Source organism: Pomacea canaliculata, linkage group LG7 (genome assembly GCF_003073045.1).
Source record: "Pomacea canaliculata isolate SZHN2017 linkage group LG7, ASM307304v1, whole genome shotgun sequence".
Taxonomy (NCBI): domain Eukaryota; kingdom Metazoa; phylum Mollusca; class Gastropoda; order Architaenioglossa; family Ampullariidae; genus Pomacea; species Pomacea canaliculata.
This window is the reverse complement of record NC_037596.1, coordinates 6,179,892-6,206,227: the sequence shown is the minus strand read 5'-3', so window position 1 is coordinate 6,206,227 and position 26,336 is coordinate 6,179,892. Positions and strand designations below refer to the sequence as shown.

Genomic DNA, 26,336 nt, shown 5'->3' with positions numbered 1-26,336 from the left:
TACTGTAAGCAATTTTTTGCGTAAGCAGAAGCCCCGAATTATAGTGATTATGAGAAAAATAAAGGACTTTGACAAAGTTCATTGTATAGCTTTGCATTTCATACATTTTGTTTAATTTCGAAGAGTATGATTACAAAAATATAAAACAATTTTTTTCTACTCTGCATTAATTTTCCAAAATTTTAATTGTTTGGAAAGCAATGTGGTTGTCTTGTTGCTTTCGCCAGATGTACCAAGACGTACACAAACGTTTTGTAATCTCCGCGCCACTGTTACTGAGAAAGCAGACGACAAATTTCAAGCATGGCTCAATAAGTTGCATTTCCTAAATTTCAACTTCGAAGTTAATTATTAATATTACACAAATACGAGTGTGTGTGTGTGCTTTGCCCTTAAGTTTTAAACTTCTTGACTAGTTAATTTGAATCCATCATGCACTTGGTTGTCATGTAGCTTCCGCTAATCGTATGCGTGCTCTGTAGCCAAGTCGACTCAAGGTTGTGGAAGTGCATGGTCGAATCGACTTGGTCGAATTGGTAAAATAATCGAATCGATCGGTGGCCCCAACAAGACAAATTTATGTTTATAAACTGTGAGCAGCGAATATGTTATTTAGTAAATAGAAGCTTTTGCAGTCGGTGGTCAACCTAATTAGGGGCAGTAATCAAATCAACTCGTGCGCAATCGAATCATTGATTGGCCAAGAGCGATGAACCCACAGACTCTGCTTACGTATTACTTCCCTTAGTTGCAATTAGTAGTCTCCCTTTTCCAAGCATGCGCATTCCAACCTACTTCCCAAGTTCCAAAATGGCGTCGAAGGTCATACCGGCAATTGCGAGATTGGGAGGATCTGTTGTTTCAACGGGAACCAACGCTGTCAAATGTAAATATTGGAATAGCGTCATTCTGAGTTTTCTTTCGTTTATTTTCATTTTATTGTTGCGATTATCAGAATTTCTTGAACGAAATTTCGTCGCATATCTGGCAACTTTACCTACCTACTACAGCAGAGGTGCATTAAGAAGTGAACATTTCAGATTATGAAATAGTCCGAAGAGTGGTCGTTTAAAGAATACTGATTTAATAGGATTATTTAATAAATAACATGCCGTTAACTAATGTTAGCATAACGAAAGTGATCATTAGTTATTGATGGTGTTACAGAATGCAACATAGCAAAGCAAAGTTCAAAGCGTAGCTCATAAATTAAGATTAAAGACGGGTACGTAACAGTTCTATTCTTTCTGCGAGAAATAGTTCAGTTTACGCTGAAGCAGAGCATTGGGCATGGCATAGCTGGGGGAGGGGCTACCATTTCTCCTCAACCGTTTCGCCCCACAGCGAAAGACAATTCGTCCCACGTAGGTCACTTTCGTCCCAAGACAGAAAAGTCAAATCGTCAAAAGCCCAAAAAGCAGTCGATTACCGATGAAACAAGTAGCTATTACCAACAGATCATATCGACTCAGCAATTCTGTTGAGGTCAGAATTAGACGCAATAAATACTGCCAGGATTATCTGTAACATCACAAACTTACTTGCAAGGAGATACACCACCTTAAAATTGTCTTTGCATTGTGAAGTAGGTAAATTCACAGCATCCAGTGGTAGCATGGCTCTTCTGATGACTCTGGTTTGCTGGGTTTACTTGAGAGTCACTGCTAAGTCCTAAACTTATACAGGTAGTCCTCGGGTTACGACGGTCTCGAGTTACGTCGTTTCGTGGTTACGACGCTCATTCCGACTTACGAGGTCAGTGCATCATAGAAAAGGAAGGCCATCATCATGGAGGTGAAAGTGGATATCATAAGGCAATCTGAGAAGGGGAAACAGCAACAGATATTGGCAGGTCGTTAGGACTTAGTCGCTCGACTGTCGCTACGATTATCAAGATAAATATCGCATCCTTGAACACGTGACAGGATCTGCTCCTATGACAGCGACAGTGATGACAAAGCATACTGTACTGTACAATATTTTACTGTACTTATGTTTATTGATAATTATGTATGGTACTGTGTTAGGATAGGCTAAGTGTTTGCAGTACTGTACTGTTATTATGATACAGTACTGTATGAACGTATGATCCGACTTACGTCGAAATTCGGTTTACGACGCCGCGTTAAGAACGGATCCCCGTCGTAAGTCGAGGACTACCTGTACTGTAGTTTTGAGGAAACAAAAAACCCTCAAAAATTAAATATATCCCCCCCAAAAAAGAAGTGTTGTGATTCTTGTATTGAAAAAAAAAACACCCCATATCTACATAAATATCTTTACCAGGTAAAGTAAATTAGGGTCATTAGCTTTTAAATGCAGAACTCGTTTTACAGAGTTCATCCTGCAGTGGAGAAGACTTAGAAGCCCCACACCAAAAGTCAGTTTGTCCCACGTATGGTCCATTTCGTCCCAAGCCAAGGTTTTGTCATTTGATTGTGAACTTTTATTTTTTTACATTCTTTTTGCTTTTTATTATATGCAAAGACTTCACTAATCGGGTAGACATTTAATTCGAAGCACACGTACTACAGTAGTGCACCAACACCACTGTCATCAGTTGTGAAAACTGTGAAAGCCCCAGGCTGTAAAGACTGGTCTGGGCGATGGAGGTGACAGGTGTATTCTGGTCACTAAATACTGGCTTTTAGTTAGTCTAGACTTTGTTTTGACAGTCATTAATTATTCTTTAGTTAAAGGTTCATCGCAGATCAGATATTCATTAGCTCATGTTGGTAGTGGTGTGAAAGAGTTTTGTCCTTATGCAAATAAAATAATCACATTTTACTTGAAATGCATTTTTAAAAGAAGTAAAATAATAGGTTTCCTTGGGTCTCTGGATTTTCTTTAATACAATAATAAAATATAAAAATGTGAGGGCACTCATAAAAATTCTGTAATGAACTTTCTTTCAGTGACTAGATTATTTTGTAATTTGTGCCAGATTTTTGGTGTCCAGTCACTTAATCCCCTAGACTTTTAATCCCTAAGCACTCAATCCCCAGACGCTTAATCCTCTAGAATTAGCAACATTGTAGAGAGATATGAGTCAATGGATTGTCTTCTGTACCTCCGATCATTAGCTTACCTATTGTATTGATTAACAAAAATTACCTCGCAAACACTTAAGAATAATTTTCATATCATATTGTTGAAGAACATTGAATTTACTAGCTTATATGAACTTTAACTAATGTTGTAGATGCTCAAATGACGTTGAAGTTAATAGCATGATTTATATATTATTAATGTATATCAATATTTATTTTAATTGTAAAACTTATTGTAATGTTTATATGGAAACAATTATTTGAATTTCAATTGAATTTTTCGCTGACTTCATAATTTTTATAGTTAAGGGTTTAGTTTAGGGATTAAGTGTCAGGGGATTAAGTGCTTAGGGATTAAAAGTCTAGGGGATTAAGTGTTGGGGATTAAGTGTCGAGGATTAAGTGACTGGGAATCCAGATTTTTAATAGCTTGAGAGAAAAATAATAGCGCATCTTCAAACACAGACCAGAAACCAAGCACAGTTCACTTGTCTGATGGGCATAATGTGACGACAAAAAGGTACAGCAATTACTAAGAAATGCTATTAAAGAAAACTCACAGCACTGGTTCATTATAGTACTGCTTATTCATACATTTTAAAATGAAATACTTAGAGGCAGTCTGTTGCATTGGAAACATATTTAATGAAGAAATTGTTTTTGTCTGCAAAACAGCCATCGGGTACCACAATTTAATATTTTTTGCTCAAGCTCTGTTCTGTTGGAAACTCAAGAAAAAAAAAAAGCGAAAAGATCCCCATAAAAATTGTACAGCACTACTTATGTTGTATGCTTTTGACATAATTAACAGTGTTGTATAACAAAAAAAAAAAAAAAAAAATTGTGCCCCACAAATCCCATTGGGTTTATTATCTTAAAAGTTTCCACAACTAAAATACTCTACTGTATGTGTTAATGTAAGGATGTCGTTGACAACATTTGATGTGTATGGTGTATTTGAAGTTGAATAAGGAAAATAAGATGCTAATGCTGACCAAAATGAACAAGAACTAGTATAGTGACTAGTGAAGCAATGCAATACTGGCAAGAAAAAGTGCAGCAGAGTACAGAAATGCACTAGTACAATGAAACAAAAAAGTGAAGTGGTAAAACTCGACTGACTTTTGCTTTAAGAAGCACTGTGTAATCACAATATCATATCCTACCCACACCTGAAATACTGCAACCTTTGTGTACTGCATTTTTCATTTAGGGCCAGAGTCACTTTTCTCAGGAGGCATGTGTTTGTTTTTGCACCTTTGACAGATCATCTTTGCTTGGTCAGTAAAACACCCCATACCCAACCCCCCTTTCCCAGTTAATTAACACTGTATGCTGTTGTTTATCATGACTCAAAACCTTTTCCACCCACTGCACCTGTTTATCTCTTGTTACTCCTCGAGGAGCATAGGGCCTTTCACTGCACCTGTTTTTCACAAAACCTTGTAGGTATCACCACTAGTAACCTCATCAGCGTATCAACCTGGTTTTCTTCTTCCTCCTCCTCCCACTCATCTATTTCCTCATCTGCCTTCATGTGGATGATCTGCAACTGCCCTGTTTAAAAGAGATAAAGTTTAGCACTGACAGTAGCCAGTAACTAATACTTTTCCATTCATAGATAACAGGCGCCTTAGGAAACAAAGTCACGCCCTTTGTATCACAATGTTTAAAAAAACAAAAACTGTGCTATTGTTAAGTCATTCACAGAAATAACTTTTTACGACTGCTGTTCAAAGTAGAAAAATCCGATCTTTAACATAAGTTCATGTAGCCATGGTGCAGAAGCTATCAGTCGCAAATGACGTCATTTAATGCATTTATCTTGACATCAATTTGTGATGTTGTTTGCCTACAGGTGAATGAACAGATAGTAGTATCAGCTGACAAAGTACTAGGAGGATGAAGAAAATGCAGTTCAGACACATTTCATTGCAATGCCAACGCATTTTTTTTTTTTAATATATACAAAGAAATATAAAGTATTGAAATTTCATTGACCATTTGACGGAGATCCACACTACCATGATAATGTATCTTTACTCCTGTGTGTGTTAAATGTCTGTATGAGCACAGGTAGTCCTCGATTTACGACGGGGATCTGTTCTTAAAGCGGCGTCGTAAACCGAATTTCGACGTAAGTCAGATCATACGTTCATACAGTGCTGTACCACAATAACAGTACAGTACTACAAATATTTAGCCTATCCAAACACCTATCCTAACACAGTACCCTACATAATTATCATTATGTAATACAGTACGTTTAATAATGAAATACTGTACTGTAAGTGCTGTAACAGTAATAAAAAGTGTTAGGTTAGGCAGACGTTTCCTAAACAAGCCTGTCTCATCCACGTTGAACACTTGTCGAGCACAGTAACCACCCTCCTCAATTATCTTAGCCAATGCATTAGGAAACTCAGTTGCTGCTTTCTCATCAGCACTAGCAGCTTCACCTTGCACTTTAATGTTATGGAAATTGGCACGATCCTTAAACCTCATAAACCAACCCCTACTTGCCACAAATTCTTCACTTTCACTTCCTTCCCCCTTTTCTCTTTTCAACGCCTCAAACAGTCGCCTAGCCTTCTCCTGAATAACCATAAAACTCACAGGGATACGGCGTTGATTTTGGTCTTCCAACCAAAGCGCCAATAATCTTTCCATCTCAATAATAAGCCCACTACGTTGCTTTGTTATCACTGTCGCTGTAAGTGGGAATGAGTGTCGTAACCACGAAACGACGTAACTCGAGACCGTCGTAACCCGAGGACTACCTGTATGTATGCCTGCCCGTGTGAGCAAAAGAAAAATTTCTGTCTTGGGTCTCCTCAACAGACAATAAACGTCTGATTTGATTTGATTTGATCATAATCTGATGGCTGTCATGACTACAAAGTAGTAAAAAGCTAAGGACAAAGCGTACAACAATGACCACACTTGTCTGTCTCAGGCCATTGTTCATGTAAAGCATTGAGGATCTCTTAACTAGATCATATTGCCAAGGTTACGGGTGTGTAAAATGTTGATACAAAACAGTTTCATGACAAAAAGTAAAATAAAATGGCCATCATGATTGAACTCAGTCTTTCAGTTTCAAGCAAAATTTATATATTTCTGTAAATGTGTTAAGCAGATATTTCTGACAACCATTTTTTCACATGACTTCTGTTGTCTATGAGACAAAATCAATTGTCTCAGTGATCAAAGTTTGCGATTTCAGAACGCCGTCAACATCAAATTCAGATTGTGTTAGTCATTTTGCAGGAATATGTTGACAATCACGTTTTTAGGAAATTTGTTGGGTGAAAAGTTTCAGTGCACCCAGAATGTTCGAAACTTCATAGTGTGAATAGAATATGTTGTCAAAAGCGACCCCCACCCCACCCCCCCCACACACACCCCTCTCATCGACAGGCCATTTTTTTCTTTAATTGGAGGTTACCCAATTCACGCTTTCACAAAAACATGCAAAAAACAACACACAGAAAGCCAGTATTACCACATGTATCTCTTTAAACCTTTATTCATCCATTGATTCAGTTTCAGGTTCAACATAGCAAAAATAAAGATGCAAGCAATATAAGTCTAACAGTATGCCAGAGGTGAACTTTTATCAGAGTGGCATATCACGTAATGGTGCATACATGTGATTCAAAGCATTTTTTATTTTACTATCTTTGTCGCTTTGGCAGTTCAGCCACATGGGGGTTTCGGGTAGCCGGCTGCCTGATTGCATAAGGACGAAGCTCTTTCACACCACTACAAGTGTGTGCTCACAACATAGCAGATAAGTACCCAATCCGCGACAAACCTCCGTCTAAAGAATAATTAACAACTGTCAAAACAAAGGCTAGACTAAATTGACAGCTAGCATTTTTAGTGACCAGAATACACCCGTCACCACCATCGCCCAGACCTTTAAAGCCTGGGGCTTTCGCAGTTAGGTTTCACAACTGATGACAGTGGTGTCGGTGCACTGCTGTAGTATGTGTGTTTTGATCTAAATGTCTTCCCGATCAGTGAAGTCTTTGCATATAATAATAAGAATAAGCAAACATTAGTTAAAATACAAGTTCACAATAAAATTATGACAAAATCTTTAATTTAAAAGATAGTCTATAGGGAAAAATCACATGGCTAAGCTGTTGTTTTTGTTAAGTAAAATTCTGGCTAAAGTTATTCGCATAGCTCTGTTTAAACTAGGTAGCTGAGCTTGCGTTTCTGTAGTTAGAACAACGTGTGTCTCTTTTGGCAATATTTGACGTTAATAGCTACTATTTTTCTTTGGTGATCAATTGCCTTGTGGGCTTGGGACAATTTGACTTTTCTGTCTTGGGATGAAATGGACCTACCTGGGACAAATTGACTTTTGGTTTGGGGTGAAATGACCGGCCCCCTAGAAAACGAGTAAATTATAGATTAGATGCCACTGAAACTGAAAATAGTTTCAGATATTTATTTTTCTTGCATCTTCATGATCTATAACATTTTTAAGATGCTTATTAACATTATCAAATGTTTGTGAGAGTCAAAGCACAAAGGGAAAATGAGAAATTATACAAGAATTGTCTACTTTTGTTGCAGATGCCAAACCTCGTCTACAGACTTTCTGGACGTATGCAAAAGTGGAGCTGAAGCCACCAACATTCAGTGAGATGCCACAAGTACAGGAGTCTATAAACTCACTGATTGTGGCTGCAAGGCAAAAAAAATGGAAACAGTTGACTGTTAAGGTACATACCTTTTTATTTCTAGAGTTTTTAAAATATTACTGTCATCCTGCAGTTTGTGATTTAACTGTTTGGCATTTGATTTATGTAACACAGGACTTAACCTTTGATTCTGTTACCCAGGTATACATGAATTTAAAGTATTCTCCAAAAATCGTAAATAATTAGGTTAACTTGAGACGAAGATAAATCAAAATTATAAATAAAGTTTAGAGGGTTTTTTTAAAATCTAAAGGAAATTAAGTATATTTCCAGAAAGAGAATCTTGATACAGGCTCACGCATGATTTTGACCCTCCAAGACGAAATGAGTCTTAAGTAGGAAATTTGAGAATTGCCAAAGTGCATATTTTTAAAAAGTACAGAATCTGAACTTTTTTTGATACAAAGGTTGTTCTTCTAGTCCTAAAACTGAGCTATAAACGTTTGAAGTGTGAAAATAAGGTGGCGGCCATTTTGAGTAAAGCGGGTTCAAAGATTAGCGTCGAGATGGCCGACCAGGTTTATTTACTCCTAAACTTTTGCTGACAAATCTTTGGATCAGTTAATATTTGAATTGTTCTTTAAAGAAGTGGAACATACAGACTCCGGGCTTTCTGGCAAAGTATAACACAATGGGTTATGACTGGGAAACAGTATTGAAACATCGTTTGAAATTTGTCTGAAGTCAATTTCTAACTTTTATTTTAACATAGCATTATATTTTCCTGATAGTTTAATAACCAAGAAATCCATTTTTAAAGAAAAGTCAAGCTGCACAAAATTGACCCCAATCGCCTTTCGGGCCTCTAGCACAAAACTGCTCCACGCAACTTAAGACTCATTTCGTCGTGGAGGGTCGCAATTTATTATCACTGCGATATTTAGTTCACTATGAATTTCAGTGGTTAAACTCCATATGGAAGTGAATAACTGTAACTTTTATGACAAAGAACAATGAAAGTGTCAGAAATAGGCTCGGGAATGATATAATTTCGCTAGCTGGCTTTGCATGTGCACTTGGGTTGCCCTTGGTTTTGAAAAGAAATATATATCTGAACAAATTAAAATCTTCAAGCTAATGTCTTCCTGTTCCTATGTTAAGGAATCTAACTCATTTTGAATGTGAATTACCTGGCCAAGTGACTGGATTTTGTCTTGTTTTGGTTCACATAGTTTTGTAGTAAAAATTATTAAATGTGATGGAGACTGGTGGGTGGCCCAATCTTAATAGTTGCTGAAGGGGCCAGATATATTTTTCGGCCTGGGCTTGATGAGTTAAAACTAAAGTGCCATTTATTATTATTTTTTTTAAATAAAAGTTTTCGTGATTTAGAAACAGAGAGAAACTATTGAAACCATAAAATTAGTTGCATTATTGGATGCATTTATTTCAAAACATATTATCTAGAATATTCTCTTGTACAATATCATTGTTGTAGCATTCATGTTTTATGGTGTTGCTCTATTTGGGTGGTCATAATATCATGTAGATAGAGAAAAGAAAAAAATCAAAGACCATGATTTCTACAATGAGAAGCAGTTCAGAATGTTGATTTTATTAACTTTAATTTTATTTCTGCATTTCTCTCTTAAACTTTACCCAGTTTGAATAGGTAAGGTAAATTTTAACATCGCTGACATTATATTAGCTCTTTCTTCATCCTCTGTCATGAAAGGCAGTAAATCCTTTTCCTTTAATTTGTATTGCAGGAAGCATGGTTGAACACACTTGTTGGGGCTGAGATAATGTTCTGTTTCTTCATCGGGGAGGTCTTAGGACGTCGAAGCTTGGTTGGATACTACATCCCAGGAGCAGTTCATTATGAAGCTGTTATTTAACCTGTTAATCTAATTAGTGTCTGATATTTGATACCATTTTATGAGAAGGAGATTTTCAAGATCATTTGTTGTTAAGTTTGTTTTTAAGTACATGTTTGCTTATAGTGTTGACTGCGAATGGTCAGGAAAAAAAGAATTTTGACACATAGTTGTAAATGAATTTGCTGGATTGTGCTGAAGATGATTTTGAACACATCTAAGATGAAAGCAAAAGTAAGGTTTATTTCTATCAACAGATGAGGATGGTGTAATTCTCAATAAAATTACTTAGTTTTCTTGAGAACTTTATGAACTGTGGATAATTTATATCTTCAGGATCTGATTTTCTTTAGCACAACAAGTAAAGTATTGAGATAAATAAAAATCCTCAGACAAATAGGCACTTTGTTGATTTTGTTTTCTGTTTTCTTTTTGGCTTTGTTGCATGATGGGTTTGCTGTTTTTCCAGATTATGCTGTTCGGTTACATCAACATGAATATTTAAATCTATAAACAGCAAAAGCTCTTCTAAAGAGATAATGTGGTTTTGCTTCATAGGCAGATAGAGTGGCTCTCCATTTTCTTTCCTTTTTTGCTTTTACACAACTTTGTTTTTTTATTGATTACTTTATCTATTTCTTGTACTAGGTAAAGGCCATTTTGAAAAGTGCGCCTATATTTTTTAACAGTTGTCAGAACCATACATAATTAAATTTTGTGTTTAGAGTAGTGATGCTAAATCATATAAGAAGCATGCTAATTTAGAAACCTAAATGACATTTTGGGATTAGAGATTAAAATTTGTAAAAAAAAAGATCGTATCATTGTACCATAAAGTTTAGACATAACTGGACTGACATTGGACATTTCTTTATTCTTTTTTAAAATCATAGCCACCTTACCAACCTTAGTTATTTGCTGGTGTAATTTTCATTGTTGCATGCTTAAATGGACTGTTCACTTGCATGCCATTGAGAGTCATCTACAGGCAAAACCTTTAGATGCTGCCTAATTTACAGCGTTGTTAGACAAAGAATCATAAAATTGTTTTAACTTGAATAGAGATCTAAATATCAACAAAAGGGCTTTATAAGCATCTGAGTAGTTTGTTACCTAACTTTCATATGAAGTACTTTCAAACTCAAAATAAATTGATTTATATAATGGATGATAATGCTCATGAAGGAGAATGCTCTCAGCACTTGAGACAAGGAGACAAGGATAGCATATGATGGATGGAAGGAGAAACAATTGTGCAGAAGTAAGAAAAGACAAACAGAAGATGCATAGAGCAATCAGAGAAGAAACAGTTTCTCAAATCTGCAGGTCGACTAGTCAAGAGACTAACTACAACTAATGACGATAAACCAAAAAAGTGGAAAACAAAATGAAAAGGGACGAGCATTATTTTGATTGGTGAAAGGGGAGTAATGTTTGTGGAGCAGATTATTTTTTTTTAGTGCATGTTTAAAGGATTTGATGGTGAATATGGAAGGGAAGAGAGTTCCTCTGTTTTGAGGCACAATAACTAAAATTCTGGTGACAGGGATACATGTTGGTAGCCTTTTTGAAAGACTAGGAACCAATCTTGTTTCTTTTTCAAACTGATCACTGATCCTGATCACTGTTTGTAGATAGGTTACATACATGTGGAATAGAGGAGTAAAATATTAACGTTAAAAAAAATTAAACAGCCACTGAACAGCGGATCACTTTGAACCTTGTTTGGCTTCTCGTCTTCAAAACGTTAATTTCACGATTTTGTATCACAGTCTCTTGTCTACAGTTCAAACTGAGCAAGTGTGATTTCATACTGAGAAAAAAGTTCGACTGTGTATATAAGGTTGACTGCAGTGCGGCAGTTATCCCTAAGCGTAAGACATTTACTCTTTTATTCTTCTAAGACTCTTGTCTTTTTTTTTTTTTTGCTCCGCTCAACAGGGAGCTGCCAGACCTGTCATCATGAAGCCCTTCCCCCTCTCACATTGTCTTCCTGAGCGATTGCAGATCCGTCATCCAGAGCTTGCAGTCTCACAGTGAGCAGCTTGAACGAGAAACATAGCAATGTATAAGCACCCTCTCTCACCACATTAGAATATGGCCGTCCAGTGGATCCCTGCACATTGCGTCTTGTCAGGAAGTAACTAAATCAGGCAATCCCCTAGATCCCAGTTACGCCAAGGTCACAGTTAAGCACCAAGTGAACACAACCTGCCATCAGAAGACCAGGTCTGAAACGCCGCAAACAGACCATCGTCTTCTTCCTGTGCACCTGACACTGCCAACTGTTTGCAAACACGTACCGTCAGGAGAAAGCACACATTGATAACTGCCCATGCGAGACAGGCCCAAAGACTCCTGAGCATGTCATTCAGCTCTACCAGTTAGACGCGGACAGAGTCGTGGCTCCTGGAAGCCACACTGGAGGAGAAGCTCTGGGGTACTAAGGATAACAAGAAAAAAAAAAAAAAACAACAAACTGCGCTCTTGATAACGCAAGAAAAGCTAGTGCCGAATGGCATGGTCCCCGGAACGAAAAAACTAAAAATCGGAAAAACGGGGCATCAAGCATAAGCTAGTACAAGATGAAATCCTTGCTGACGTTACATGACAAAGAATTATTTTTGTCGATCAATGACACTGGCTGCTTTTGGGACTCAGGAATCGGCGGGACAGTAAGAGGCTGGAAAAGGTACTTGATGATGTGCTGAGGATAAAGGGACAGGAGACGAGGAGATGCTGATGGGGATTTGAGCTGGCGCGAATCACTGTCAGTCCGCGCGCTGCACGTCTGCCACACAAGAGTGTACGCTGGGGTAGGGGTGAGAAGAGCTTCAAGCAGTTTCTACTAACTTCACTCTCACCGAGCGGTCCATGTTGTTTCGTTGACAAATGTCTCGATCGGCTCTTTCCTTTCCCTGAATCAGAAGAAGAGTGTCAAAGGGAGATGACCGAAGGCTGGTGAAGCACTGGCGTCCGGCTGTTCATGCACAGAAATTTGTGGGCAAACAGGCTGCACGTGCTGACGCCGTCCTGTGCAGTCGTCGCGCAAATACTGTCATAGCGAGGCCGTGATGTGGAGAAAGAGACTCCAAACCTCCAAAATCTTTTACTCTACCCTCCCCTCCCGGTCACCTGATCTGGGTCAGAGAGCAGACAGGATAGGGCCCTGTAGCTGTCAAGGAAAGTCCGTGAACATAACGTGAACGTACATACACGCAGTTTATGTCTTAAATGTTATTGACATTCGCTTTTGGTTTCCCGAAAATGTACGGCGGTCCGGTGGCGCAGCGGTTAGCGCCTGTCACCAATACAGTGAAGGTTGGCTGCCCAGAGTTCATTTCTCGTCTCGGGCACGCTGTTCTTTCTCTGCATGTGGCATCTGTTTACAGGGCTGGCTGCATTTCCGTAATATAGCCTTAGTTGCTGGCACGGCGTAAAAAAAAACCTCCCCCCCCCTCTCCCGAAAATGTACATCATGAGCGCGGATAATCCTTTCATTAAAGTTACCGGTAATCAAAACATTGTCCTCCCCGTTACACAGTGTTGTTTTTCCTACATATGTAGATAACTCTTATTGGGCCATATGTACCTTGTGTTTCGATCATAGATAGTACTTGCAACATTTTGGTTCTTTGTTTTCCTTTTTTTTTTTTTTTTTTTTATCTCTCTCCCTCTTTGGCAAATGAATACGAAGTAAAATTTTTGTTGAGTAACACTTAACTTTTGCATGCATTCGAATGCAAAAATAAAATCTGTTCATAAGACGAATTTAGTAATCTAGGGTCTAGAAGACCTATATTCTTAGTTTTACTGTCTGCATACTTGCTCGCCTGCATGCCTGTTTTTTTTTTTTTTTTTTTTTTTTGCCTCTTACGCACAAATACACGTACACTGTAAGTTAGACAAGGAAACAACCGTATACGATTTCCTGTGTGGTGATAACTTTTACATTGCTGGGAGAAGGTAATTTTGGAAACTTTTGCATTACTGTGATTAAACATAACTCAGCAAGTAAAATGAGATCATGTGTTTATACCAATTTAAGACAATAAATTGTTTTTGCATACATTTTGGAGTCCGTTATCATGTGACAGCGGAACAAAATAGTTTAAGAGGTCAGGAATCATTTCTTTTTCATTTTTCTCCTTCTGTTTTTGAAGAATCGTAACTGATGGGAAAATAAATTAGATTGATAAAAACTAGTACATATCTTCATTTCTAAACAGCTATGAGATTATAGCATCAGAACAGAGGTAAAATAATTTCATTGCTCATAGAGGCTGGAAAAAATGTTATCAGTGACACTAACAAATCACAGATTTTATGAAGAGCCATACGCATCATAAGCCATAAGCATCATATTGACATTTCCTGAAGGATATAACCTTTTAACTGATCTTTGGAGTTTATGTTATGTAGCTTTTCTGTCAAACTGTCAAAATGAATTAAAGGGACTAAGTTTAATACTATTCCAAAGCGGAAGAAAACTAATCAAATTGACTAAACTAAAATTATATAAGAAGCAGAAGCTAAAAGAATAAATCAATAGAAAAAACGTAAATAGTAGATACACCATGCAACACACGAAAGCGCGCCGTTTTCTACATAACCCTGATTCTACACTTCCTTCTGCTGATTATCTTGTCAATGAACAGAGTGTGCCACGGGATCTAGTAGTAAAATGTATATTCCGGCCAGAAACGTCTACAGGTGTAGCCAAGTGCTCCTTCAAGCTTTTTATCGGAAGCACTTTATTTTGCCTTGCTGCTTGCAAGGACGGTAACCCTGTCCAACCTAAAATATTCCTGCTCTTATCTCATTAAGTCTTTATCTTTTGTCTACAGCAATGGAAGTTATATTAAGCAAGTTCCTAATCCATCCCCAGCAGTAAGTAATCACAAAGTAACTGTTTTGTAGTAAGAAATTTCCTAAATTACAGAAAATTACGATGTCTCCATTTGGAGGATGCATTGCAATTACAGTCGTCTCTTGCACTTTATGCTAGTAGAAAAAATCTCCAACATTTAAAAAGAAGGCTAATGTCGTAAAAATCGATTTCAGAACATTTCACTACATATGCAAGGGAAGGGGAAAAATTCAAACGTTGGGATGGTGGTTCTAAAAACTGAGAGGCGATGTATCACGGTTTCCATTTAGAGCTGAAGAATATGTCATTACTTGGGGGCACTTACTCAGCAAACCAGACTTCTGTACAATAAACAGCTCCCGTATAGGTCGAGAATCAGTAGTGCTGCTTCAAACAAGGAAGTGGCAAAAGCCTAAAAAAAAAAGTTATGCATTTCATGTAGTTATTTTTCCTCGGCCAACAATGGGATTCGTTTTATATTCAAGTAGCTCATTTCACAAGGTGATATTTTCCCGCATATTAGAATATGCTTGAGAACTACGGGGATTGGTTTTCTATTGCATTTAGTTTATTTTCATTATCCATGCTTCCCAAGTACTGTGGCATGTTGGTATTTATATGACTATCAGATGCACGCCCCATCTCATTTTCTACAAAAAGGCATGTTAGAGGTGTCGGTATAGGCGTGGCATCAACACTTGCCACCCGAGAGCTGCGATTCTCGAAAAAGTGCTACAGGGGCTAACTCACTTACAGAAACTCAGTATACCACATATCGCTATGGCCGACTTACAGGAGCTCAATACAACACATCATTAGGGCTGATCAGAAGCTCAGCACCGCAGAGATAACTAGCATTTTAAAAAATCTCGTTTCGAGGTGAGAAATGGGATTGATTATGCCTGTCGAAACTTTGTTGGTCCGTTAGCCAGATAAGCTGAAATAATAGGAATAATATAAGAAAACATTAAACACTACGGATTACACACACATCACACACACACATTGCACACACACACACACACACACACACACACATTGCATACATGACACACACGACACGCACGACACACACGACACACACACACTTTTGAAAGACGGAATCTACAGACGGAATCTTCATTCTCAGAAACGAAAAATGTGGGTCAGTCACTGAATGTTAATGAAACTGATCACTAAAACTGAAAAGTATCCCAGCCAAATGTAGCAGCAGCAGCAGCAGCAGCAGCAGCAGCAGCAGCAGCAGCAGCAGCAGCAGCAACAACAACAACTCATATTGAAATAAGAAACAAATCTCTCAACTAGTTCTTTTGCAAGCTGTGTATGTTAAGCAGCCAATAATCGATTGATGCTTTTTAATTGACAGCTACAATTATAAGTTAAGGGTCAGTCTGCATACTGTTGCGAAAAAGCAAGTGCTAGCTTTTAGGTGTAGAACGCCTGGCGGATTGGAGAATCTCACATAGACGGTTGGCTGGATGGCTCGTGGGACGTGCTGAATACAGTGAAGAGATAAAAGCTAATAATTTACACAGTGCACTTATCAACATGTTATGTCTTATCTTTGTTCATGCTACATAATTTTTTTAAAAGAAACGTTAAGTAATATGTGATAATATATTAGTAAATCAATACGTGAATGTATTCATAACTTTAATAAAAAATAATCAGGCATTTTTGGGACAAAAAAAACAAAAAACAGTGCATTCCCTATCACTTGTTCAATAAAACACACCTGTGCACACGGTTCATACAGGCACATAATTGTTAAACAACCAGTCGCAGTTTGTTCAGCCGTGCATTGCTTTTACAATTGAAGCACGGACAAGACTATATTTGCGAGCTATGTTGAGTGACCAGCGTTGAGCTCTGCTGTTGAATTTCTCCGGCAAAGAGTGCAAAAGATACGAAATCGTTATCGGTCGTCATTGATAATGTTGATAATTCCTCCGGCCTTGTAACTCTCCGCAGGCAGGTAGGATAAAGAAACGGTGAGCGGAGAGTTAAAGCCATCACACATCACACAGCTCCGTACGCACACTCATACACATATACAGGAACACACGATTCATTTTATTTTTTTTACTAATCTTGATTATGCTGTCAGATACTTTAAAATAGAAGTCATTTGCCTTGTCTGCGTAAAAGAAATATATCAATGAGAAGCTTTATTAAAGATCTCTAGAACACAGCAGTTTTAGGGATAAGACAATTATGCTGTTACAGAAGTCGTCTGATATCGTGCCGTTAGTGCAGTCGTTCCTTCAACAACATTTAAAAGGAATTGTTACAGATAAAACACACAAGCCTTTACAAAAAGCAAACTCCTTTCTTTATGAAAGCCTATATGTGTACGCATGTGCGCGCTTTCCTGAAGAAATAGATATTTTGCGTAAGACAAATGTGCAATTACATGCGTTTGTGATTTTTTTCCTTTTACGTGGACTAAACAATCATGATAACAATGGACTAAACAAGTGACCAAGACCAGGATGCAGAGAATGCACGCACGCTGGCACTCATAGATGTGTGCCATGACAACAGCTGTCTCGTGAACTTTTTGTCTGTGTAGGGAAATAGAATTCGTGCAGTTTATAAAATGATTCGAAAGGATAAATAGTCATTTGGCCTTGGAGTCGTTTAACCATGCTGTTTTATGAAGAGACGTCGGGTGGGAGGGTACAATGTGCGGGATGAGACGCACGCAGAAGGGAACGATGTATGCCGCTAGTAATAAAACTTGAATCCAGGAGCGAAGGAGCGTTAAAATGCAGCAACTGCCTCATCGCTAATCGATGCTCAGGTCAATCTTGCTTCTCTTCACCGTCTTTCTTCTCCTCGGCTGTCGTCTTTTGTTCCTCTTCATCGTCGCTGTCTTCGTTTTCTCACTTTAATGAAGGAGTCCAAAGCATCCTGTTCATGAGGTGAGCATGGTGGCAATACACAACACGCTGTTTCCGGATGAAGGGATATTCTAGACAACTCTGGAACTATAGCGAACCTGCTAGAGTGATGTGAAGGGCGGGTAACTGGTGTACTGCTTTCTTCTGATGTGACGCCGACGAAGTCATAAACTAAACCTATTTGACTGTTTTCCACGCCAAGATGGACAACTGCGAAATCGACCTTGTCTCATTCCTGCCAGGCAGGCAGACACTACGGCTAGAAAAAAGCAAGCCTAGGAGCAGATGAGGGGAATGAATTGTCGTTCCTGCGCCCAGTGCCTTTGAGAGGAATCAATACTTTTTGTTTTGTTCTGAAAGCTTTTCATTTTCCTTTAAATGGTGCTCTGTTGGCGAGCTTAGTTATGTGTTGAATCAATGTGGTGGACTTTGCAAATATGCCGTTTAACAACACAGTGTGTTGTAATCGATGACTTCGTCACATGGTGGAGTTGGACGTACCGTCTTGTTTCTACAAGCGGTATGGCAATTGTTTTGTCTTTTCACTACAATTTGGACAATTGAACGTCATCAAGGTAACATTTGGAAACGTTTATTTTCAAAATAAAATATTGATTTTATCTTTTGCTTTGGCCCACTTTATTGTCGAAGCGTTATATCAATCACAAAACCACAGCATAAAACGATCAACAGGAAAGATGTGAAAAAAGCAGCATCTACTGAGAACGAGTTGGGTTGAAGACGCAGCGGTCATCTTGTGATATATGAAGAAAGCCCATCAAAACCTTCGCAATTGCAAGTTTCTTTTGCCGGCTTAAAAACATGAGGACTGCGGAGGTCATATCTCTACCAGCATCACAAGCTTGCGCCATGCTGAGGAAAGCAAAGAAACAAAGGGCAGGCGGACGACAGAACGTTCGTTTTTGAGTGTAAGAGTCCCAGTTACTTTTTCTGTAGCCGTTTGTTTTTAAGCGCGAGCGTGTCCCTGGGGCAAATACATTCTAAACGAAAATAATCTCCTTTTATTCTGGGTGACAAGCAGTCGACATGGTGACAGCATGACACAAACGGCAGACATCCTTAAGCAACAAAGGAATTGATAGTGATTAGAGTTGCTAGGGCTCTACCAGTTTTGTATTATCTTTTCTTGAGCTGCCCTGTGTAGTGAGCGAAACAATGCACAAGCACACAAGCACACAAAAATGCACACATACTGACACGACAACATGTGTTGGTGCCCGCACATCATTGCGACTGAAGGCTTAAATTGGTCGATTCATCCTTGTGCGAGTGGCTGTGGTGTCGGTTCGGCGGAAGAGATTCTGCCATCTCGCTGTGCTGTCGCCTTCGTCATCAGATCTCTGGTCTCCAGTTGGATAATATGGACAAAATGTATATCTAGCGTTATCAACCTACGAGTATCCCCATATCCGGTTGAAATGAACTGGTATCTCGTTGGTAACGCCTCTTCAATGGATATCCTAAAAAAGCTTCGCTAGTGTGGTGACACGGGCACCGGTAGTGTACTGTGGTTGCGATGTGTGTCCGCTGATTCAACAGCAAGTGAAGAAAGTTGCAGATGAACAGTTCAAGTGGAGAAAATATCATAGAGGTAAGTTTTAACTACTGACTGTTGCCCAACTGTGTTGTGACTGTGTGCTTGCCTATACTATATATGCATGTGCAGAATGCACATATGTCCAGGTGCGACTTTATAAACAGGTATTTAGAGACGCTTGAATAGCCTGCTTGTGGGTTTTCTGTTTGTACGCATATGCTAGCAGATGCACTTATAAAATATGTCAGTAATTTGTGTGTAGATTCTTAAATGATGTTTCAAAATCCGTACAGGAAGGTGGCGGTTAATAATGCCGAAGTGTAATCTGTTACGGGTAATTCAGACATTTATGTCTGTTTGAAAATTAGGTGTTCGAAATCGCTTAGCACTAACAACACTGTGTCATTTATAAGATGATGTGATGTTTTAACGTTATAACACGGTTTCTGCTGTATTGGTTATATTTTGATTAACCCTAACCCCAACCCTAACGCAAACCCTTTTATAGTTTTATTGACGCCAAAGTCTTAACTTTAAATTTATTAGCGAACCTCAGAGCTCTACAACGATGGGCAATAAATGCTTTTTAAAATCCTAGCATTCGATGGGCTTTTAATATTTTGATTTTTCAATTTTAAGTGCACCCCATAATGTGACTCCTGTTCCCCAGGAGTTTCATTTACTTTTCCCCCCGCAAGTGTAAAATCACTACTACGTGAAAACACTTTCATTCATCAACCCATTAAACAAGCAGCCAAACAAGTAGGCTAGGAAGTAAGCAAGCAGCCAGAAAACCAATTAAGCAATGCAGAGTTAAGGTGATTATCCCGAAATTGTTGTTCTTCGTCTTAATAATCTGCCTTTAACAAAAAGTTGCAATGCTGCAGAAAAAGCTTTTACAGCTAACGTTTCTTTAGTGAAAGATGAGAACACTGAATCGAAAAGTGAACAGCGAGAAGTGCGTCACTACTGTTGAATTTAGGTGCAGCAATGTCCCAAGTAAAGAAGAAAAACAAAGAAATCCCCGACGGGACCGTTTAGAAGAAAATTGTAAGAACTGATTTCTTGCATGACTCAAAATACTTTCTCTTTGTGAGTTAATATTGATGACAACTGTTCAAAGTATGATAAAACAGCGTAAAATATAACAGAAAATGCATTAACAGCGCTGGTAACATCCTAACAGCATGTGATATAATAGTAAAAAAACATTCTCGGCTTTGTAAACAACTGTACGAAAGAATACCATGTTCAGTATTTATAACAACATAGCAGCCACGCAGTCTGGCGCTTAATATCTTCTCGTTAACCTTTGCACAGACGCGCTCAAACCTGTAGGTCGTCCGTGCGCGGGATACTGCTGTACATGCCAACGGCAAACTATGCAGGACATATCAACGGCACACCAAGCTGTACATACCAACGGCCCATTATGCTGTAAATACCAAAGGCCCACTCTGCTGTACATATGAACGGACATGTTACTGTGCATGCCAACGGCTTACTCTGCTGTACATATTAACAGACATTCTACTGTGCATGCCATGAGATTTTGATGTACATGCCAAAAGTACATGCCAAAGGCACACAGCTGTATAGGCCAACAAATGGACAACCAGTGCACATCCATGGTGCATGTTTCCACATCAACCCAGAACGCAAGCGCTGAAAACAACCTGATCATGAGATATCCCAGTGGAATTTTTTCTCCAGTAATTGCCTACCAGTTGTATAACTCAACAAGTGTGCAGAATAATTGTTCCACATTGATATAACTTGATGCAAATCTGTGTCATCTGCACACTAAGACAAACATTTATTTAAAAGTTCTGATGATCTTTGAAATAAATCAGTTTTTGATGTGCTGTAAGATATTGTTTCCAATTGTTTCTTTTAAAATAATCCTTCTCTAATGTACTTGCGATATTTATTCAGACATGAAAAAGTTACCCCTTTCAGTGTGCAATTTTGCCTTCAAGGTGTGGTTATTAGACAAAGGATGTCTTGGGCATTTAAACTTTTAGGGCTTATAGTTACTGTTAGATGACGAGAGACCACACAGAAAACATATTGTAACATAAACAGACCCAACTCATGACTTAAAATTCTTATTATCTTTCGTCCAGTAGCACAATAAACCTCATCTTCAATGCATTCAGCTATCAAAATATCTGTCTCTACCACCTTTGGCTCTCGCTATCTGTCTATCGACCAGGCTAGTCCCCCTCCGTCTCTCTGTCTGTTCCTGTGTTGTTTTTTTTTCTCTGTCTCTTGCCCTCGTTAAGTATATTCCTCTATGTCATGTGTAGAGGGAGGAATACTTGAGACTTAAGTGCATTATTTCGTATTTGTAAAGGCACCTATCAAATGACTTGATATCAGCAGTATGAACTGATGATAATGAAATGTCATCCTCTCTTTATTTCCAGACCCTTTCGTTCTTTCTGTTCTAATCCTTAACGTTTTTCTTCTATTTTTTCTTCGGTAACATTTACAATATTTAACTTAAATTAGTAGAATGAAACGTTCGGTGTTGGATGTCCGGGTGTGTAAAAAATATGGTTCGTAGAGGTTTAATGAGTATGAAGTCTTTAGAAGAGTTTGGGTATTTCTGAGACGGTAACAGGTATACAGTCCGTTTCTGGCTATGCTAAGCTTAAGTGCTAAGCTATGCTTTAATGTTAACACTACTTCATGAGCAAAACAATAAAACATGGCTGCACTTTATTATGATATTTTTGCATAAATATGGTTTTGGCATGGTGTGGGAAAGCAAAGGGGCTGGAGATGATAAACTGTTCCTACAAATCCTGAAGCAGAGACTGATAGATTGTCACCACCAACAGTGGCATGATGCCATTCAAAGCAGTTCAAGATATTTCCCAAACAATACATTCAAGACTCATATTATTTTAAGCAACTATATTTTGTCTGGTTGAAACACAGAGGCATAAGAGATACCTTCATAAAATTTAGAATGGGTATAACTGTACTTAAATGCCATCAGCAGCGTTATTTTTTTAACTCAATCAGAATGTTTGAACTGCCCCTTTTGGCCTGACATAGTTGAATCTTAACAGCACTTTCTCCTTACATGCCCTAAATATATGGACCTTCGTAAACTTTTCATCCCTAAAAAATATTCTAAGCACCTTTCCCTTTTTCATTTCACACTCTTGATGTCAGATATAATAGAATGCGAACTACACTACGTCTGGCCTCTTTTGCTTATAATGCAATATAAATAAGAAAAACTGACACTTAGACCAAAGATATGTTAATGTTAGTTGGTTATATGTTGTCTTGTGACTAAAATTCAATTTGATAAGTATTAACTTGTACTTGCATATTTATATAACTGTATGGTGTATGGTTAAATGACAATGCATTTCTTTACTTGCACCTGGGTATGCTGTGCTTACCTATAATTATATTACTGTTGATATATATCTTTGATGGTTATGCTCCCCCTTGAAAAGGGCCTATGGCCTATTCAATAAACTGCTTCCGATTCTGTATGTGTGTATACATGTGTGTGTGTAAGGAGGAAAAGAGGGTGGTCACATAGCATGGCTGAAAACATCCGGGGAAGGAAAGACTGCTGTAAAAGAGGCGAGGTCAAGATCCGACTAGGCCTGTTAGCAGTTCATTCGCTGCACTTCTCCATTTTTCTGAAATTGCTCTGCATCTGCCCCGCAACTGTTCTACAATCAGGTATTCTTCAGCTATTCGAGTTCAAACACATAATGGAGCTTTCTCTGCGCAAAAATTATCATCATACATGGCTTCTGCTTACGCAAAAAATTGCGTACAGTACGCATCAAAAGTTCGGAGGACCCCTTCAATTTTCGTCAATGGGGTCCCAGGGACCCCTTCAAATTTGGGCGAAGAACAGATACAAAATTGGGTAAGTGTAGGTCTGACATCGTAGCCCAATCTATTGTTGTCGTCTGCTACAAGGTGAGAGTTACTTCCCCTGCACTGAGTTTTTTTCCTTACTAGGAAGAGTTCCAAGATGTCGTTGACAGCGTGGTTAAAATCCTCGTCTCAGAAACGGAAAGAAAGTGAGCACCCCAAGTACAGTAAGCTCATAAGCTCAACACAGATGCTTGCACACTCTTCATGGCACAGAAATCTCGCCGTTTCTGACTAAACATTACAGTGCATTGTGTGCCTGAAAGGCAGTTGAACAAAGTACATGTATGTTGATTTGTTGAGGTTTTTTTCAACTTTATAAAGGGACCCCTTAGAGTTAGCCTGGGACCCCTTAGAAATCTGAAGAAGGGGTCCCTGGGACCCCAAAGAATTTAGCCTTAGCAGAAGCCCTGAACATATATTGAATCCATTTTAAAATGTTTCATCAGTTCATTAGCTAGGTGGCAACAACCAATCAGCATTTAGAAGTTTTGTGAAGACAGCAAAAAGGGGTCGAGGTAATAATGTGTGTGGTTTTAATAGCATTCGTTCACTGTAAGAGTCTTCTACGAGCAACACCTTTTCTCCTTCAATGACATAGACAAAGAACGATTCGAAACTATCAAAAGAGAAGTTCTGAGTCTGACAAAGTAACTTTCAGTTTCCTGCTTTTGCTCATTACTACAAATAAGTACTAATTTTAAATAGTAGGTATCAGAAACAAAGAAAAGCAATAAAAGCGAAGAGCGTGTTAGCTTGTTTAATGCGTGAAAGAGTCCGAGCTGGTCTGCCCCTGTGATTAGGTCTTCCACCTTTGACTTTGCTTCGGTCGCTATACTCAACACCTTTCTTCCCGAGCGAGCACAACTGGACAGGTAGGGTGGAGCGCTCAAACTAAAGCCGTTTTTTAAAATTTAAATCGTAGATATACAGTGATACACCCGAAAGTATGTTACTAATCAGAACAACCATAAGCACAATATTTTATTTTAATAAATAACTGGTTAAAACAACAACTAGCGCACTTGTGTTTGTATACTATATTTTATGTACTTAAAACTCTTCTTAAAACTGTTTCCCCGCCTTCTTTGTGTGTGTGGAAGGGTAGGAGAACTAGTAAAAATGTAATAAAAGTATTATTTTGGAATTTTTGCTTCATATATTATAACCGATACACCTGCAAGGTCCGTTAAACAGCTGGCATCATGGTAGAGTGTCGGCTCCTAGTCAGCATGGCCAGTGACAGCTCGCAAGTCACGTGACCGCAGTGACTGACAGATTAGCTAAGCAGCTGTACTCTCCTGGTAAAATGTTGGCCCAGCGAGCGCAGGCGTGTCGTTTGCCATCAGCCATACTTAGCTTCACACCTAAACATTTCATTGCTACAAGTGTAGAGCTGTGTGTCACTGACACCATGCTTGCCAGAATGTCGGCTTTAGCTAGCGCGGCGAATGACAACTCGCAAGTCACATGATCATTAAGACATACAGGTCATTACAGGTGCAAGCATAGTTTTGTTAGCTCCAGCTGGTGAAGGGGTGAGTAAAGTACGCCGCATAGCTTTTAAGCATAGTTTTTGAGACCGGTCAGCCAAAAAAATATCTTCTCCAGCAATAAAAGGTCTCGTTATTGTTAATCCAATTTAAGTCGAGTTTCTACTTCCAATGTTACTGCAACTCCTTGCTTTGGTGTCTCTTCTGCATACCTTCTTAACAAACTTTAAAAAGTACAGAAGTCTGCTGCACGTCTGGTGCTTAGAGCCAGGAAACGGGACCATGCCACCTCTCCTTTGTTTTCTACACTGGCTTCCCATCTGTTCTCGCATCCAGTACACTGACCTAGTAAAAAAAAAAAAAATAATAATAACAACCAACTTTTCGGCAGATTTTGTTGGTGTTTACAGCTGTTGTGTCATGAAACAACGCGGCACAGACTTCATCCTTTCTCACCGTAACCCCCATCCATAGCCGAGGGCAACTGGTTCCACTGCCTTATGGGTAATCTTGGGAAAGATAATTGATAACGGAGTAAACCCTTACAGCAAATCTTGATGCTAACACGGGATCACCGACTAAAAGCTTTCCGCGATGAAAGCACAAGCCAGAGTTCAAGGCCTACGTTTTCACGACCAATGGGACACATCGGTATCGGCTGGAGAGAATATGCATAAACCCAGAGAAAAGATAATCGACTCAGGCAAAACATCGTGCCGAATCACTCAAGCCCCGGATCAACAACAACCGCATGTTCAATCGGCAAACTCCAGGGTGGAGACAGCAAAAAGTGAGCTTACCCACCAATAAAACTAGGAAAAGAAACTTCTATTGGTACGCGAAATGTTCGGACATTACACTAGTGTGGCAAGATGAAAGAACGCACCCACGAGCTAGAGATTGATACAGGTGGGATGGTGTGGGACTGACTACGGTCAGATGGCCAAGTTTTGGGACAAAGCAACTGTCAGAGACCACCCTTAGACATGTGTGAATATATAGTAATGTGCACTGCTTGAGATATAACTTAGTAACATGTCTACATGCAATCTATTTGAGGGGCTAGAATGCTCACGAGCTCACGGCGCGAGCATTCTCAAGTAGACATAATACTTTGGCACTATGTGTGTGAAGGAAATATCAGACCTTCCTTTGCCTAGAGAATGTAACCTTTAACTATTTTAGGAATGTTAAAAACTTTATTTTATGATTTATAGTAATTGTAAGTGATTTGTGCATGTAACTTTGTAATAAATTGTATGCAGGGATTGTCCCTGTACAAGTAATAATTTTTCATGTGCTTGTTATTGACACGGTTAAACAAGTTTTTTTTACAGGAAATTAAGTGGGGGATACTCGGATTGTCTCAGTTTTCTTTAGTGGATGTTTGAGAACTGTCGGGAGCTGGCAGAAGCACTCTTAGTGAGTAGCTTCCCCAGAGTAGGCAAGAGTATTCTGAGTGGTTGTCTTCCCATAGCATTCTGCTTGTAAATTTGCGTTTTCACCTGTGTCTCTCAGCCATATATGTATATTGTGAAGTTCTTCTAAGTCAATACTACTCGTGGATAGTATGTAAATGTATCCCCCCCCCTCTGTCTCTCTGTTTGTGCGCGCGTGCGGAGGAGGTAAGGGAAAGTAACTGTCAAATTTTACAATCGCAATTACGTGGAGAGTAGTCCTTATTTCAACACTAATTAATTACTGACCTGCATCTGTGATTCGGCAAAAAGTAAGTCTTGGGCAGTTTTGGAAATACGCTGAAGGCGGACCTAGATCTTCATGTATTTGGCGATTGAAGCAGCAGCTGTCTACATAACTACAAACTGGTCTTCCTATAGATGTGTTTGACCTCTGCAAACAACTGAATAGTTACTTGACTGGGTATCTGTAAGATAAAGGTAAAGGTCATCCTCTAACCTTTTCAGGTAGTTGGGGGTGGGGTTGGGGTGAGCTGTTCGAGAACTCACTTTTCTCGGGGCCAGCTTTATATGAGAACAGTGCCATCTCCTCAT

General features: G+C 38.8%; 2 protein-coding genes across 2 annotated transcripts in view; both read left to right on the top strand.

Annotated features, from left to right (window-relative positions):
- Nucleotides 1–730: 730 nt before the first annotated feature.
- On the top strand, nt 731–9,986 carry LOC112568745 (ATP synthase subunit g, mitochondrial-like). Its single transcript, XM_025246212.1, has 3 exons — nt 731–886; nt 7,641–7,789; nt 9,478–9,986. Exons 1-3 carry the CDS (start codon nt 778–780, stop codon nt 9,604–9,606), a joined length of 387 nt encoding a protein of 128 aa, XP_025101997.1. The 5' UTR covers nt 731–777; the 3' UTR covers nt 9,607–9,986.
- Nucleotides 9,987–18,750: 8,764 nt separating this feature from the next.
- LOC112567669 (dopamine D2-like receptor) overlaps nt 18,751–26,336 on the top strand; it is a 246,808-nt gene continuing 239,222 nt past the window's right edge. The window contains exon 1 of the mRNA XM_025244393.1: nt 18,751–18,970. The gene's annotated coding sequence lies outside the window, so the exon portion shown is untranslated. The remainder of the gene's footprint in view (nt 18,971–26,336) is intronic.

Excerpts from the sequence above, each read along its gene's own strand:
- LOC112568745 (XM_025246212.1), top strand. The coding sequence starts at position 778 with ATGCGCATTCCAACCTACTTCCCAAGTTCCAAAATGGCGTCGAAGGTC. Across the intron at positions 887-7,640 it reads GGGAACCAACGCTGTCAAAT|ATGCCAAACCTCGTCTACAG; the intron begins GTAAATATTGGA and ends CTTTTGTTGCAG. Across the intron at positions 7,790-9,477 it reads GGAAACAGTTGACTGTTAAG|GAAGCATGGTTGAACACACT; the intron begins GTACATACCTTT and ends TTTGTATTGCAG.